Source organism: Gobio gobio (assembly GCF_949357685.1).
Source record: "Gobio gobio genome assembly, chromosome: 23".
Lineage (NCBI taxonomy): Eukaryota > Metazoa > Chordata > Actinopteri > Cypriniformes > Gobionidae > Gobio > Gobio gobio.
This window is the reverse complement of record NC_137119.1, coordinates 26,582,051-26,597,949: the sequence shown is the minus strand read 5'-3', so window position 1 is coordinate 26,597,949 and position 15,899 is coordinate 26,582,051. Positions and strand designations below refer to the sequence as shown.

Genomic DNA, 15,899 nt, shown 5'->3' with positions numbered 1-15,899 from the left:
GACTGATATGTGGTGTATTGTCCCCTTCTCCAGAAAAGCCCCTGGGGCGAGGGGCATTCGGCCGAGTAATGCAAGCCTCAGCTTTCGGCATTTGCAATTCAGCCAGCTGCACCACAGTGGCCGTCAAAATGCTTAAAGGTATACTCTTAAGGCCCGTTCACACCAAGAACGATAACTATAAGGATAACTATCAGCTGGATAAAATCGTTCTGAAAGTGATAGTCCAACGATATCATTTATCTGTGCCATTATCATTATAGCTGTGGTGTTAACTCGATATTTAGACCTGTATCTTTATTGTTATCTTTATAGTTATCGTCCTTGATGTGAATGGGCCTTAAAACAGAGGTCTTCAACCCTGCTCCTGGGAGCTCACTGTCCTGAAAAATTTATTTCCAACCTGCTTCAGCACTCCTGCCTGTGTATTTTCAAGTGATCCTGAAGACAATGATAGATTCAGGTGTGTTTGAATGGGGTTGGAACTGAAATCTGCAGGACAGTGGGTCCCCAGGCTTCTGATGTAAGGTATTTAGCTAGGATACATCAGGAGTTATGACTGTGCTGTCCCTGCAGATGGAGCTACGCCCAGTGAACACAAGGCTCTGATGACAGAACTGAAGATCCTCAATCATATTGGTCATCACCTCAATGTGGTCAATCTTCTCGGTGCATGCACCAAACCAGGAGGTGTGCATGTTACCATTTCTCTGCAAACAAAAACCATCAAAGTTTGGTTTTGCTTGATGTCAGTAGAGACATTTATAATGTTACAAACTATTACCATTTCAAATAAATGCTGTTCTTTTGAAATTTCTATTCAGAGATTACCGAAAAAATTATAATATAAGAAATGTTTCTTGAGCAGCAAATCAGCATATTAGAATGATTTTTGAAGGATCATGTGACACTGAAGACTGGAGTAATGATGCTGAAAATTCAGCTTTGACATCACAAAGCATACATTTTATATTCAAATAAAAAAAAACTGTTCTTTTAAATTGTAATAATATCTCACAATATTACCGTTTTACTGTATTTTAAATCAAATAAATTCAGCCTTGCTGAGCAAAAGATACTTATTTCAGAAACATTCAAAAATACATTGTACCGACCCGTATACTGTATATATTCACAGTGCAGAGATGAAAGAATGTTGTTTTAGGTATTTCTTTTGTCTTCTTGGTGTTTTTAGGGCCTCTGATGGTCATAGTTGAATACTGCAAGTTTGGCAACCTGTCTGCATACCTTAAGAGCAAACGAGAGGTGTTTCTGTTAAACAGGGTTAGTCTATCATTCTGTCTGTCTATCTATCTGTCTGTCTGTCTGTCTGTCTGTCTGTCTGTCTGTCTGTCTGTCTATCTGTCTGTCTGTCTGTCTGTCTGTCTGTCTGTCTATCTGTCTGTCTGTCTGTCTGTCTGTCTATCTATATACGGTGCATCTAGAAAGTATTCACAGCGCTTCACTTTTTCCACATTTATGTTACAGCCATATTCCAAAATGGATTGAATTTAGTATTGTTTTCCTCAATTCTACAAACAATACCCCATAATGACAACGTGAAAGAAGTTTGTTTAAAATCTGTGCAAAATCACATGTACAGAAGTTTTCACAACCTTTGCTCAATACTTTGTTGAAGCACCTTTGGCACCAATTACAGCCTCAAGTCTTTTTGAGTATGATGCTACAAGCTTGGCACACCTATTTTTGGGCAGTTTCTCCCATTCTTCTTTGCAGGAACTCTCAAGCTCCATCAGGTTGGATGGGAAGAGTCGGTGCACAGCCATTTTCAGATCTCTCCAGAGATGTTCAATCTGGTTCAAGTCTGGGCTCTGACTGGGCCACTCAAGGACATTCACAGGAGCCACTCCTTTGTTATTTTGGCTGTGCGCTTAGGGTCATTGTCCTGTTGGAAGATGAACCTTCGCCCCAGTCTGAGGTCCAGAGCGCTCTGGAGCAGGTGTTCATCAACGATGTCTCTACACATTGCATTCATCTTTCCCTCGATCCTGACTAGTCTCCCAGTTCCTGCTGCTGAAAAACTTCCCAACAGCATGATGCTGCCACCACCATGCTTCACTGTACGGATGGTATTGACCGGGTGATGAACGGTGCCTGTGTTTCCTCCAGACATGATGCTTGCCATTCAGGCCATCATTTTGTTTTTCGTGGTCTGAGAGTCCTTCAGGTGCCTTTTGGCAAACTCCAGGCAGCCTTTTCCTGAGGAGTGGCTTCCATCTGGCCACTCTACCATACAGGCCTGATTGGTGGAGAGCTGCAGAGATGGTTGTTCTTCTGAAAGGTTCTCCTCTCTCCACAGAGAAATGCTGGAGCTCTTTCAGAGTGACCATTGGGCTCCCGGACTGAGGCCCTTTTCCCCCTATCGCTCAATTTGGCTGAGTGGACAGCTCTAGGAAGAGTCCTGGTGGTTCCAAAGTTCTTCCATTTACTGATGATGGGTGGGACTGTGCTCATTGAGACCTTCAATGCTGCAGAAATTTTGCACCCTTCCCCAGATTTGCGCCTCGATACAATCCTCGATACAAAGTCTTCTTGGCTTGGTTTGTGCTCTGACATGCACTGTTAACTGTGGGACCTTATATAGACAGATGTGTGCCTTTTCAAATCATGTCCAATCAACTGAATTTACCACAGGTGGACTCCAATCAAGTTGCAGAAACATCTCAATGATGATCAGCACCTGAGCTCAATTTTGAGTGTCATGGCAAAGGCTGTAAATAAATACTTATGTACATGTGATTTGTTTTTCGTTTTTTATTTTTAATACCTTTGCAAAGATTTCAAACAAATGTCTTTCACGTGATCATTATGGGGTATTGTTTGTAGGATTGAGGAAAAAATAATGCATTTAATCCATTTTGGAATAAGGCTGTAACATAAAATGTGAAAAAAGGGTAGAGCTGCGAATACTTTCTAGATGCACTGTTTCTATTACTCAGAAGATATTATAAATGTCATAGCATTTAAAACTGGAAACTGTCATCCGGTATTGTGAGGTTTAGAGACCTATATATAAATATATATGGCTGCTGTCATGTTTATAGTCTTCTCTCATTTCCTTCTGAAAAGAACAGACCAGTGTTTACCAAGAGAGGCATACTTCCCTCTGTGTGACAATCACCAAAGCAGCTTATCTCCTTGAATGGCCTCTACAGAAGCTTCAAACAAAGAGCAGTGTCTTTATGCAAAAGTCAAAAATCAGAGGAACTAGTGATAAAATATGTGATACATGCAGACCTTGTATTTGACTCATAATGATATGTAGGCCACACTTTAGTTGGGGGAACACATATTCACTATTACCTACGACTTTTGCCTAAATAAACTCCTAATTTACTGCTTTTAATAATATTAATAATAATTAGTAAGGTAGTTGTTATAGTTGTTAAGTATAGGTAGGGGGTAGGATTAAGGGATGCTTAATATTTTCATGCAGAATAAGGCATTAATATGTGCTTTATAAGTACTAAAAAACAGTGGGAATTAGTATAGTGGGAATTGTCCCTTTAATTAAAGGGTTAGTTCACCCAAAAATGAAAATTCTGTCATTAATTACTCAACCCCATGTCGTTCCAAACCCGTAAGATCGTTCATCTTCAGAACACAAATTAAGATATTTTTGATAAAATCCGAGAGCTCTCTGACCCCTCCATAGACAGCGATTTAATTACCACATTCACGGCCCAGAAAGGTAGTAAAGACATTGCTAAAATAGTCCAAGTGACTCCAGTGGTTCAACCTTAATTTTATGACGCAACGAGAATACTTTTTGTGCGTAAAAAAACAAACAAAAATAACGACTTTATTCAACAATTCCTTCTCGTCTGTGCCAGTCTCCTTAGCTCTTGACATATTATAGACAGTGCAGCGATTCTGAGTTCTATGGCAGAACGGCTGCTCACCATTGGCTAGCTCCTGCGTCAGCATCACACACACGCGTCGTGGTGGTCACGTGAACAGCGTCAGCCAATGGTAAGCCACCATTCTGACTTAGTGCTTCGAAAGCGATGCACTGTATTTACGTCACAGATGAGAAGAGATTGTTGAACAAAGGGGGGGTTTTTTGCACACAAAGAGCTTCATAAAATTAAGGTTGAAACACTGGAGTCACATTGACTATTTTAACAATGTCTTTACTCCCTTTCTGGGCCTCGAAAGTGGTAATTCAATTGCTGTCTATTGCTGATATCTAAAAAATATCTTAATTTGTGTTCTGAAGATGAACAAAGTTCTTATGGGTTTGGAACGACATGAGGGTGAGTAATTACAGTGACAGAATTTTCATTTTTGGGTGAACTAACCCTTCAAGTGTTACCGATATGTGCATTATTCACTAGATGTGTGAACAAGCTGAATGGCTGTTCATTTCTTGTGTTGTGTGTGTCTGACTCAGGTGAACAGAGAAGAGGAAGGAAGCGTGAAGGAGGCATGTAAAGGACGACTGGCCAGTGTGTCCAGCAGCCAGAGCAACGCCAGTTCAGGGTTTAGTGAGGAGAGAGCAGAGATCTCAGAAGATGATAGTGGTGAGGTTACATCACGCATGATGCAAAAAGACATGAAGGGACTTCATGTCCCTCCCCCCTCCAAAAAAAACATCATTAGATAGTATATATATATCGTTCAAAAATCGTTAGGGTCAGTAGATTTTTTTTTATAAATAATGATTTTATTCAGCAAGGATGCAAATGTTCAAGTACAAGTTCAATTTATTTATAAAGACATTATGTTGAAAATTCAGCTCTACCAATAAATCACATTTTAAAATATAATAAAAATAGAAAATTATTTTTTCAATATTACAATTTTTACTGTATTTTTAATCAAATAAATGAAGTCTTGGTGAGCAAAAGTATGGAAGCTTGTTTCCACCACTGAATAAAAAATAAAAAAGGTAATTGCGGCAAAATAATTGTGAGATAAAAACTTCTTTCAAAAACATTTTTAAAGACCCCAAACTTTTGAACAGTATACTTATTATCATGTTGTTCCAAACCTGCATGACATTCCTTCTTCCATGTATCGAAAATATTCTTCAGGATATTGTTCAAAAATTCACCTTTTGTGTTCCATGGAATAAAGTAAAGTAAAGAGAGTAAATAATTACAGAATGTTTATTTTTAAGTGAGCTCATTCTCCATTCCCCCCTAAAAATGAATCAAATTCAGTTCATTACAGAGAGTCTAAAGTTTTACCGTTTGTCTTGTCCAGCTTCTCTTCCTGAATCCATCAATCCTCTGCTGCTTGAAGACCTGATTTCTTACAGCTTTCAGGTAGCCAGAGGTATGGAGTTTCTCGCCTCTCGCAAGGTAAAGTTTCTGCCTGTGTGCATAAGGGTATATGAGCGTGAAAATGAAGGGGGTTAAATCACAAAGGTTTTTTTTAATGTTTTTAGTGCATTCATCGTGACCTTGCTGCCAGAAACATCCTGCTGTCCAACAACAATGTGGTGAAGATCTGTGATTTTGGCTTGGCTCGAGACGTATACAAAGACCCAGACTATGTGCGCAAAGGAGATGTGAGTGTACCGCCATTGATAAATCAATGTCAATGGTCAACAACATAAAGTAAAGGGTTCAAATATGTGTAATGAACGTGTTTTGCCATAAAAGGCACGGTTACCACTGAAGTGGATGGCCCCTGAATCGATCTTCGACAAAGTCTTCACCACTCAGAGTGACGTGTGGTCATATGGAGTTCTGCTCTGGGAGATCTTCTCACTTGGTAATGTCAACACTCTTTCCATTCATCAGTGTGCAAGTGTACAGCACGTCACCGTTGATTTTTTTCATAGCACAACCCCTTTGAAAAATGGCACAATAGAACAATTGACCTTTGTCTCTCTAGCAGGTCAATGAGGTCATAGCAAGAGAATGAAAGTGAGGAAAACTTGTTAGGAAACATGAAAATGAAACTTTTCAATAGTTATTAAAGTCACCATGAAATCAGGGTTGTTACCGTTAACTAAAGAAATAAAGCTGAAATAAAATAAAATATAAATATTAGTTGAACAAATGCACACATGCAGCGACAACCTATCACCATATCTTAAAGGTCACTATGTACAAAAATTTCAGTAAAATATCCAAAAACCATTAGGCCAGTGTTATATATTTTGTTCAGTTGAGTACTTATAATATCCCAAATGTTTCCAACTATTTGTAAATCGTGAGAAATTGCTATTTTAACCAAGGAACCGGGACGTGTGAGGCAGTCGCCTGTCAATTGCGTCATATCTGCGTTCCCCTCAGTTTCCGGTTTTATTCTACAGAAACGCTTTAATCTCACTGCAGTGTGAACAAGTGTCATAGCAGTCGCCGAGAGAACGCACAGAGTAACGTCATAACATCATTTTCAGCACACTCAGATGTATCCTATATGATAAACAGAGCTGCGTTACCTCATACTCATGACCGGAAAAACGGAAATGGCACCGGCGACTGTGGCATAATAAAAGTCCCGCCGGCGACTATGCCATAATAAAGGTACCGCTGCTCGCGAGGCTTGTGTTGCGCTCTTCTTATTAACAATCGCTTCTGCTGCTGCTTCATTCTACAGTAACGTTATTAATCACATCCATGAACATGATTTCTGCCCGAGTCCTATCCTGATCTTTTCCACCGGCTGTGAGGTGAAGACCACATGTCCCAAGATTCTGCTCTTAAACTTTTTTTTAAATCTTTGACATGCACACATCTCTCTCTGACCTGCACAGCCACATAACAGTGTTTGTGATCTACAGGAGCGTCTCCGTACCCAGGGCTGAACATTGATGAGGAGTTTTGTCACAGACTGAAGCAGGGGACTCGAATGTGTCCTCCTGAGTACAGCACTCCGGAGATGTGAGTCCTCACACGTGAATACGCTGTATAAAGAATGAACCAATACCAAAACATTGATGGTAATGAGCTTGTTGGATGTGTCTGATAGTTATAGCATCATGTGGGCATGCTGGGAAAATAACCCTGAGGACAGACCTTCTTTCACTGCTCTAGTGGAGATACTGGGCGACCTCCTGCAGATCTGCGTCCAACAGGTGGGACATAATTATTGTGCGTTTATTAAAGGAACACGGCACTTTTTTTTGAAAATAGGATAATTTTCCATCTCCCCTAGAGTTAAACAGTTGAGTTTTACCTTTTTCGAATCCATTCAGCCGATATTTGGGTCTGGTGGTTTAGCATAGCTTAGCATCTCCTTTAGCATCTCGCTCAAAAAAATGACCAAAGAGTTTCGATATTTTTCCTATTTAAAACTTGACTCTTCTGTAGTTACTGTACATTGTGTACTAAGACTGACAGAAAATAAAAAGTTGTGATTTTCTAGGCCGATATGGTTAGGAACTGTACTCTCATTCCTGCGTAATAATCAAGGAACTTTGTGCCGTACAATGGGTGCATCGGCGCAATGATATTACGCAGTACCTGAAAATAGTCCCCAGCCACTCCCTGTGCAAGCAGGTTGTCACGTTGGTTATGTTGACGGAAGTTAGCCTACTTTCAGGCGCTGTGTTATATCATTGCGCTGCTACACCCAATCAAGTTCCTTGATTATTACGTAGGAATGAGAGTTCCTAGCCATATCGGTCTAGAAAATCACAACTTTTCATTTTCCGTCGGTCTTAGTACACAATGTAACTACAGAAGAGTCACGTTTTAAATAGGACAAATATCGAAAATCTTTGGTCATTTTTTTGAGCGAGATGCTAACGGTCTAATCCGATTTAATGATCTATGCTAAGCTATGCTAAATGTGCTACCGCCAGACCCGGACATCGGCTGAATGGATTCAAAAACGCTAAAACTCAACTGTTTAACTCTAGGGGAGTTGGAAAATGAGCCTATTTTCAAAAAAAGTGTAGTGTTCCTTTAAGACATTTTCCTTGTGGGGACATTTGGCTTGTCAGAACTGAACCTTGCATACTTTTTCTTAAACAGGATGGAAAGGATTATATTCCACTAAAGACTTTTATTTCTGGAGAAGGAAATACCGTCACGGCGCACCTCGAACAGAAAGACATAAGCCAGAAAACGCTGGGAACTTTAAGGTATGAATGTCTTTCAATTTGAAAATATCAACTGAATATGTACAATTAAAAATATACACTTTGACTAATATTTAATTTCATTTATAAATTCATTTGAATTAAAATAAAATAACAATTATTTTAATATTTATTTAAAATGTTATATATTTTAGCTACAACTCAATCAACACTTTTGAGGATCTACACAAAGAAATCGCTGATGTAAGTGTTTTAAAATATAGTTGCATTTCACTCAGGTAAAGTTGTTGGGACTGACGTTTTATTTTACTTTTGGACAGTCTGACAGTGGAATGGTTCTCCCTTCTGAAGAGTTGATTCAGGTGAAATGGACGGACAGATTCAAAACCAAGAAAATCTCCAAGTAGGTGCCATCAGACTCGCCTTGATAATTCCGTTCAAAAGTTTGGGGTCAGTAAAAACATTCAAAATGCTACAAAATACTATTTGTATTTCAAATAAATGCTGTTCTTTTATATTTTACTTTATAATATCAAAGAATCCTGTATGGATAAGAAAAAAATGTATGATGGTTTACTGAAACATTAAGCAGCACAATTGTTTTCATCATCGATAATAATAAGAAATGTTTCTTGCAGCAAATCAGCATATTAGAAATGATTTCTGAAGGATCATGACACTGAAGACTATATCCTGAAAATTCAGTTTTGACATCACCTACATCTTGAATCTGCAGTCCGTTTTTGGTTAAAAATGATCCAAAATCAATTTTTGTGCAAGTACATAACCAGCTAGTGTTCAAAACTATCTCCTTACCTTAGCCCGATTCAAAACGGTAAGCTTGTAATAATGTTATAATTTGAGTGTTACTCGTAGCTTTCCGCCGTTCGTCTTTGCGGCATTACGTCACATCTGTATACATAAAGGAGTCCGGGCTATATTGCGTGTGTGGATGCTGCAGGTGGCGGATCATTTGTGGATCATTCTTACAGCAGCTGGAATGTAATTAAAGGGATAGTTCACCCAAAAATGAAAATCAGCCCATGATTTACTCACCCTCAAGTCATCCGAGGTGTATATGACATTCTTCTTTCAGACGAATAAAATCTGAGTTATATAAAAAATGTTCTGGCTAATCCAACCATTATAATAGCAGAAATAGTTGCTCTGTTTTTGAAGTCCATAAAAAATGCATCTGTCCGTCAAATAACGTGCTCCACGCGGCTCCGGGGTGTTAATAAAGGCTTTCTGAAGCGAATCGATGCATTTGTGTAAGAAAAATATCTATATTTAAAAATGTATTTAATTTTTTTCTATGGCTCTGCATCAGCCATCCCCGCGCCATCATTTCTTGGCAAATCAGGTCAAAATACATGCAAAATACCAGCGCTATCATAGATATATACATAGATTCTTCATTAGTGCCTGCGCAGATTGGTCGAATGAGGCATCTACGTATATATATCTTTGACCGCGCCAGTATTTTGACCTTATTTGCCGGAAGTTATGGAGCTGGGAATACTAGATGAAATTCGTCTGATAAGAGGTAAAAAAAATAACATAAATACTGTTTGGTTTCTCGCAGAAACTGATTGTTTTGTGTCTTAAGACATCAATGTGTCGCCACGAGCCGCATGGTTTAATAAGGATTCGTATGTCTATGTGTTTTAACTGTCATTGCTCTCATACTCTAAAATATCCCCATTGACATGCATTATACGACTATTACACTGCAACGGTTGGAGTTAAAAATCTTCATTTGTGTTCTACTGAAGAAACAAAGACACCTACACTTTGGATGCCCTGGGGGTAAGCAGATAAACATTAAAAAAAAATCAGGGAACTATCCCTTTAAACCAGTCATTATTAACAAAGTTTGGGAGGAACACGTTCAAATTATCTATCCAATCATCACATCATTCCAACCAGCAATCAGTAATCAAAATGTCTACCCAATCAGCATGAATGGAGGCCTGAAAATATACTTGCCCATGTTCCTCGACAGTTTTCAGCATCCATCTACCACCCCGTCTCCTCACACTCGTTTGGTTACTTTCCTAAACCAGAAATACTGGGGGAGTACTCTGGGTTCAGGCCAAAATACCGAGCTCGGAACCCTCTCCTCGGACAGCACCCCAAATACGCATACTACTTTACTATCTGATTATTTGTAAGTGTGAACTCCTGAAATCCATAAAGTTCAAAACGACAAACATCATTGACAACAGGTGTGTTGATAGACAACCCACACATACACCTCAAAACATTAGATTCTTCCGCCCTGAGGAGCCGTGTCGCTGCACAACCCACGTAAAAAAGATATCGCCGCAAATAACTGCAATTTCAGGGTTCAAACAGAGATGGTAAAACTTACGGACTGCAGCTTTAAGATATTTTACAAAAGAAATCCATTATTTTAAAATGTTTATACTTGTTTTATATTAAACTATTTTACTGTATGTTGATCAAATACATGCAATCTTGGTGAGCAAAAGAGCACGTCTTTCAAAAACATTTTAAAAAATGACACACCTCAACCTTTTGAATGGTAGGCCTATGCCCAAAATAAATGTGTGAATAACAAACATTGAGTTTTATGTAATTAGCTCCATAAAATGAGGTCACTGCCTTTTGTTTTGCAGGTTATTCTCCAAATGTCAAAACCAGCGCATGATGCTACCGGCAAAAGTGCTGCCTTGTTTGAATAGCGCCCCCTGTTGTCATCATAAGGAGGAGCCGCTCTCCCACTCCAGACTATGAAGCTGCTCTCCTCCACCTCCGTTTCTAACACTCACGTCAGACAACCTGCCTATAAACACCAGTAAACATCCGTGACCACTCTTTAAAAAAACTGGACTATTTTGCTTTCAGCTCCGCTGCGTGTTACGTCCTGTCAAAACAGTATTTCTGAATGAGTCTCTTATTCTTCTGAGATTCTCTTCTCACTTTTTAATGAATGTATGTCACTCAACTGGTTAAGGATTATACAATTTATTTATATTAAATTCATCATGTAATTTATATATAAAATGCATGCACTTTGTGCACTAATAAATATTTCCATTATATAATTATGGACAATTCCATTTTAAGATGTTAAACATTTTCGGGATTTTCATGAATTTTGACTAGTGTTACTATCATGTTGAGCCATTTAACTACTGATAAGCAATTCCCGATCTACATACCCTCTTTGAAACCATTCATAATCTGTACCTCTTTATATTTGTAAGTAGTCACAGAGCAGCTAATATTATTTATGAGCTAGTGTAATGCATAGTATACAGTCACTGCTTGTAGGTACCAAATGTTTAAGTGTAGAGCACAGTTCATGTGCTGTAAGCCATATGCTGGAAAAGTTCACTGTAGAGTATATTTATTACAGAAATAAATCTAATATGCTGATTTGCTGCTTAAGAAACATTTCTTATCAATATTGAGAACAGTTCATATTTTTGTGGAAAGTTCAGAAAGAACAGCATTTATTTGTAATATAAATGTTTTGTAACATGTATTTACTATCCCTTTTGATCAATTTAACATCCTGGCTAAATAAAAGTATTCAATTCTATCAAAACAAATCTTAGTGACCCGAAACATTTGAATGGTAGTGTTTGTTCCAATAGGTTAAAAATATCCTCACTGATCATCTCAACTAATGTCAAAAATAAATGCCCATACTTTCTGTAAATAAAACATTTGCACAATTCAAAACCAATGCTGGTGATTTTTGTGGTATCTATTTTTGTCATCTCCACAGTTACAGACAAGTTCCTTTTTGCTGCTGCAGTGTTACATAAGCTATTCACACACACAAGCAAAAGTTATCTTTTATTAATCTTTATTAAAATACTGCTGTACACACAAATATTGCAAAAATGTGACAAACACAAAAAGGGCATAAAACGTACTGGGATGGTGAAGGAGGATTTCATGTATGAGTGTGTGTCTGGAGTGCGTTCAACTGGAAGCTGGGTAGATGATATGAGATTGCCTGTAAAATGTGTGTGTGTGTGTGTGTGTGTGTGTGTGTGTGTGTGTGTGATTCAGAGAGGGAAACGGGCTTGGCACCATGTTCACCAAGTAGATTACTGATCGGTTAAAAAAAATACATTATTGAACTCACAGCATCCTCTGCCTGCTGTATCCTGCACCCTCTCGGTCCAGTGTGGCACACCCAAATCTGTGCTGCAAGTCCCACCTGTTCCTTGACTCACGGATTGGGCAGTCACCAATGACAGGTCAGACACATTCAGTCATTGGCATATTCCTGTCAGGGATCATCCTGAGCGAATTCCAAACTGTTGTCCGGATGTTGTCACATAATTTGTAGGTCAAATCATAGTTAAACAAAAACAAAGCTAAGAGAAACCAATACAATCCCAACTCGCCCAACCGTCCTGCTGGGATTGGTCCACAGAGATTACACTAGTGAGGTGAGAAACATCCCATCATGCATCTCTGTACATCAACTCTGTGAGGAATGGGAATGACAGTAACAACACAAAGGAGCTCTATGAGACTCACTATATCCAAACCAATACTAGCGTGGAGAGCGGGAAAATGAAAACGAATGAGGGAAAAGAATGACGAAATGGACAGAAACTTGTGATGCTCCACAACAGAGACGTAAGAAAATGACATTCCACAATGAGACAGAACTGGTTTCCCTTGCTAGCATGGTCCAGTTCTTTGGTTCCTATCACGAGAGGAAAAAAAGACAACGAAAATTCATCCTCAAAATCCGATTTCAAAAAGCATCCATAAAATGTTGCGAAATTCTGAAATAAATGACAATTTTACACAGCAAGAGGAGAGAGCACCCCTTTGTCAGCGCCAGCAAATGACGTGAATCAGTAACGTCCCCTCCCGCCATTACATCAGAGAAAGAGTGGCGGCACGTTACTAATGCCACACATTCATAAGTGGTCAGTCTCATCAATTTGCCCAACCCAGTGGTTTGTCCCATCAAAATAGAGGACCTTGCACACATGACCAGTGGTCTGTCCCAATTTGTAGTACCTCATAAGAGGGCGAGGATATGACGTGAGAAAACGCCGCCCTGTTTTTCACCCAATTCATGTGTGAGGCCTCGGCCCTCAATGCACCCTGTGGGACACGCGTACGCACAATCACTTAAAAAAAGAACTTAAAATGTTTAGTGCATCCTCCAAAGAAAAAAAGTAAAAAAATTAGAAATAAAAGCAGGAAGTAAAGACTCATTTTTTCGGACATTGTTCCCAAGTCTAAAAAAAAATCATCATTATTATCTCAGCTCTCGGTTCAGTTCATAATTCTGCAGCTGTTGTTGTGAAAACTAAAAAAAATAAGCTTTAGAAAACAACTTTCTCTGGACAGAACAGTGTATCTGACTGGAGGTGAGCAACCAGCTGGCTCCGCCCTGGTCGTGAGATCATCATTCTGCACCTATGATTCCAGGCTGTAGTGCAATGTGCTCTGTTTCAGGCAGTTCCAGCCCACTCCTGTGGGGATGGCTGGGTGTTACAGGGGGCCGTTTGTGGCGCCCAGCAGTTCCTGGAAGGTGCTCTCAAAGCAACGCTTCAGGTCTGAGTAAGTCACCACAAGCACGCTCTTCTCATCCCGTGACACCAGACTGATCTTCTCCGGTACTCCAGCATCCAACTGCAAGAAGAAACAAAGGTACTTAGAGAGTAGTGAATTCATTTAACTAGCACAGCTAAAATTCCACAATTATGGGTCAATGACAAAATAAGCGTCCATAGTAGGGATGTCACAAGTACCGACTCACGAGTATATTCGGTACCCGCAGCTGCGTGTAGTCCAGTGTTAATTTTGACAGCAAATTTTTATTTAGTTTTAGTCATAGTCTTTTGACTAAAATGCCATTTAGTTTTAGTCATATTTTAGTCACCTGAATTGTTTTTAGTTTTAGTCGATTAAATATCATAAGATTTTAGTCGACTAAATCTACTGTAGTCTAATGAGTTTAGTTAAATTGTAATACATCAAGCATTCAAGCTCCATTTAATTTTTGACATCATTTTGTTTTTGACATTAAAAATACACGAAAGAGAGCTCAATTAACTTTTTTGTTTGTTTTTTCAAAAACATCTATATAGTTTTTAAAACTTTGTATTTCTTTTAGTTAGCTAAAGCTTCAAATAAGTTTGTTTATTTATTTATTTTTAATTTCATTTAACATTTATTTAATTTCAAGTAATGATTTTTGTTAATGGTTTTAGTGAACTATTATAACCCTGATACTTTATTGGATATGTGTCAAATACTGGTCTTTCCTCCTGACTAAGAATTAAATGGGAATTAAATGAAATACAGTTTATTGTGTAACCAAATATGAATATACTGTATAATGCGTGACTTTTAAATGATAAACAAGCTCGAAATACACCGGGACTCTTATTTTGAAATGTCTGCTGTGCCTCTGTTGCAGTTGCAGCTGCTCATTCAAGTTCAGGAGATAAAATATGCATTGTTACAACCGTCTAAAACATATTACTATATAATCATCATAAAGTAAACATTGTCATTATTCATCAGCATTAGTTCATATACAATTGCGTGGCATAAATGTGCGCTATTCATTGATTGTGAACCGCTCTGGAGCGCTGTATTGGGGATGCGTGAGCCTGGAGAAGCACAACAGCGCCGTGTTTTACAGCGGTTAGATCAGCACGTTCTAATCAAATGTGCGCATCTGTTACACAGGATATCAGTTCTGACTGGATCTCTTCCATAATCGTCCCTCCCAAACATTTGGGTCTCGTTTTTATTTGTTGACGAAAATCGAACACTAGTTTTTATTTAGTTATCGTCTCGTTTTCGTCAGTGAAAAAAGGTTGTTGACGAAAATTATGACTAAAATTATTCGTCAACGGAATTAACACTGGTGTAGTCGCTTCCGTGTTTATCTAAGCGCCGGGCACCAGACTGTAGCCAAATATATACTAGTGTCTGTGAATATTAACCTGCAAAATACTATTTAAATATTACTACTGCATGTCTGTCTGTGTGAATGACGGGCGGTCGGGCGATGCACATTTCGGCGGTCGGGCGGACACTCGCTCGCTGTCTTTGTAGTCTCTGCCGTGTGTCACTAAGAGGACACAAATCTTCGTCACTTCTTGAGAAGTTACCGTTTCATTTGAGAAAACTGTCATATCATGAACACAGACACTCAAGGGTCTTCACGGCAACCCGTCAAAATAAAAGTTTGGTTTAAAAACACTGAAATTGTCAGAATATATTGGGCTAATGTTGTAGCCTACAGTAGATTTAGCTACGTCTCTATGTAATAATAATAAGTTTCTACTACTAATAATAATAATTATTTTCCACTCTATCTTTTTTATAAACAATGTTTACTTTTAAACAGCATACAGCCTTTAAATGTTTATGTATTATTTACTTATAACGATTATCATCATAAATAATAAACTTAATACATTTAAATCTTTTTTTTAAAATAGTTACATAAAAAACATTTTGCTGTGGTACCGAAATTGGTACCGAGTACCGTAACATTTTGATGATATTGGTACGGACTACCGGAATTTTGGTACTGTGACATCCCTAGTCCATAGTGAAGAAAAATATTTTAATCTAGTTTAAAATATGCACCAAATTCTTAGAAAATGTACTTACTATATACTTGTTGCTTTTGAAAAAAAAACTAAATTTTCAAGAAAAGTTTACATTTAATGGCTTTAAAAATGTCAAATAATTTTTACAAAACATCATAAACTATTAATTCATTTTTAAAAAATTGAGTCGCACCACATTTTACAATCTGAAATAACATTCCCCTGTCATAAAAAGGGGAAATTATCTTTATATAGACATCATATTTTAAGAGACATTGACCACATGTTTTTTTCCT

General features: G+C 38.3%; 2 protein-coding genes across 3 annotated transcripts in view; one reads left to right on the top strand and one right to left on the bottom strand.

Annotated features, from left to right (window-relative positions):
- Positions 1-11,737, top strand: part of flt1 (fms related receptor tyrosine kinase 1) — a 44,895-nt gene extending 33,158 nt beyond the window's left edge. The window contains exons 18-30 of one of the 2 annotated variants that reach the window (XM_079805824.1): positions 34-138; positions 574-687; positions 1,193-1,281; positions 4,412-4,541; positions 5,227-5,324; positions 5,411-5,533; positions 5,628-5,739; positions 6,758-6,857; positions 6,946-7,051; positions 7,953-8,062; positions 8,215-8,263; positions 8,341-8,423; positions 10,663-11,737. In XM_079805824.1, the coding sequence (XP_079661950.1) occupies positions 34-138; positions 574-687; positions 1,193-1,281; positions 4,412-4,541; positions 5,227-5,324; positions 5,411-5,533; positions 5,628-5,739; positions 6,758-6,857; positions 6,946-7,051; positions 7,953-8,062; positions 8,215-8,263; positions 8,341-8,423; positions 10,663-10,780 (1,337 nt within the window). In that variant the 3' untranslated portion in view covers positions 10,781-11,737. Of the gene's footprint in view, positions 1-33; positions 139-573; positions 688-1,192; positions 1,282-4,411; positions 4,542-5,226; positions 5,325-5,410; positions 5,534-5,627; positions 5,740-6,757; positions 6,858-6,945; positions 7,052-7,952; positions 8,063-8,214; positions 8,264-8,340; positions 8,471-10,662 lie in introns of both variants that reach the window. The other variant, XM_079805825.1, reaches the window with a different exon arrangement.
- Positions 11,738-11,838: 101 nt separating this feature from the next.
- pan3 (poly(A) specific ribonuclease subunit PAN3) overlaps positions 11,839-15,899 on the bottom strand; it is a 38,190-nt gene continuing 34,129 nt past the window's right edge. The window contains exon 18 of the mRNA XM_079805874.1: positions 11,839-13,663. Within this exon, the coding sequence (XP_079662000.1) occupies positions 13,523-13,663 (141 nt within the window). The 3' untranslated portion in view covers positions 11,839-13,522. The remainder of the gene's footprint in view (positions 13,664-15,899) is intronic.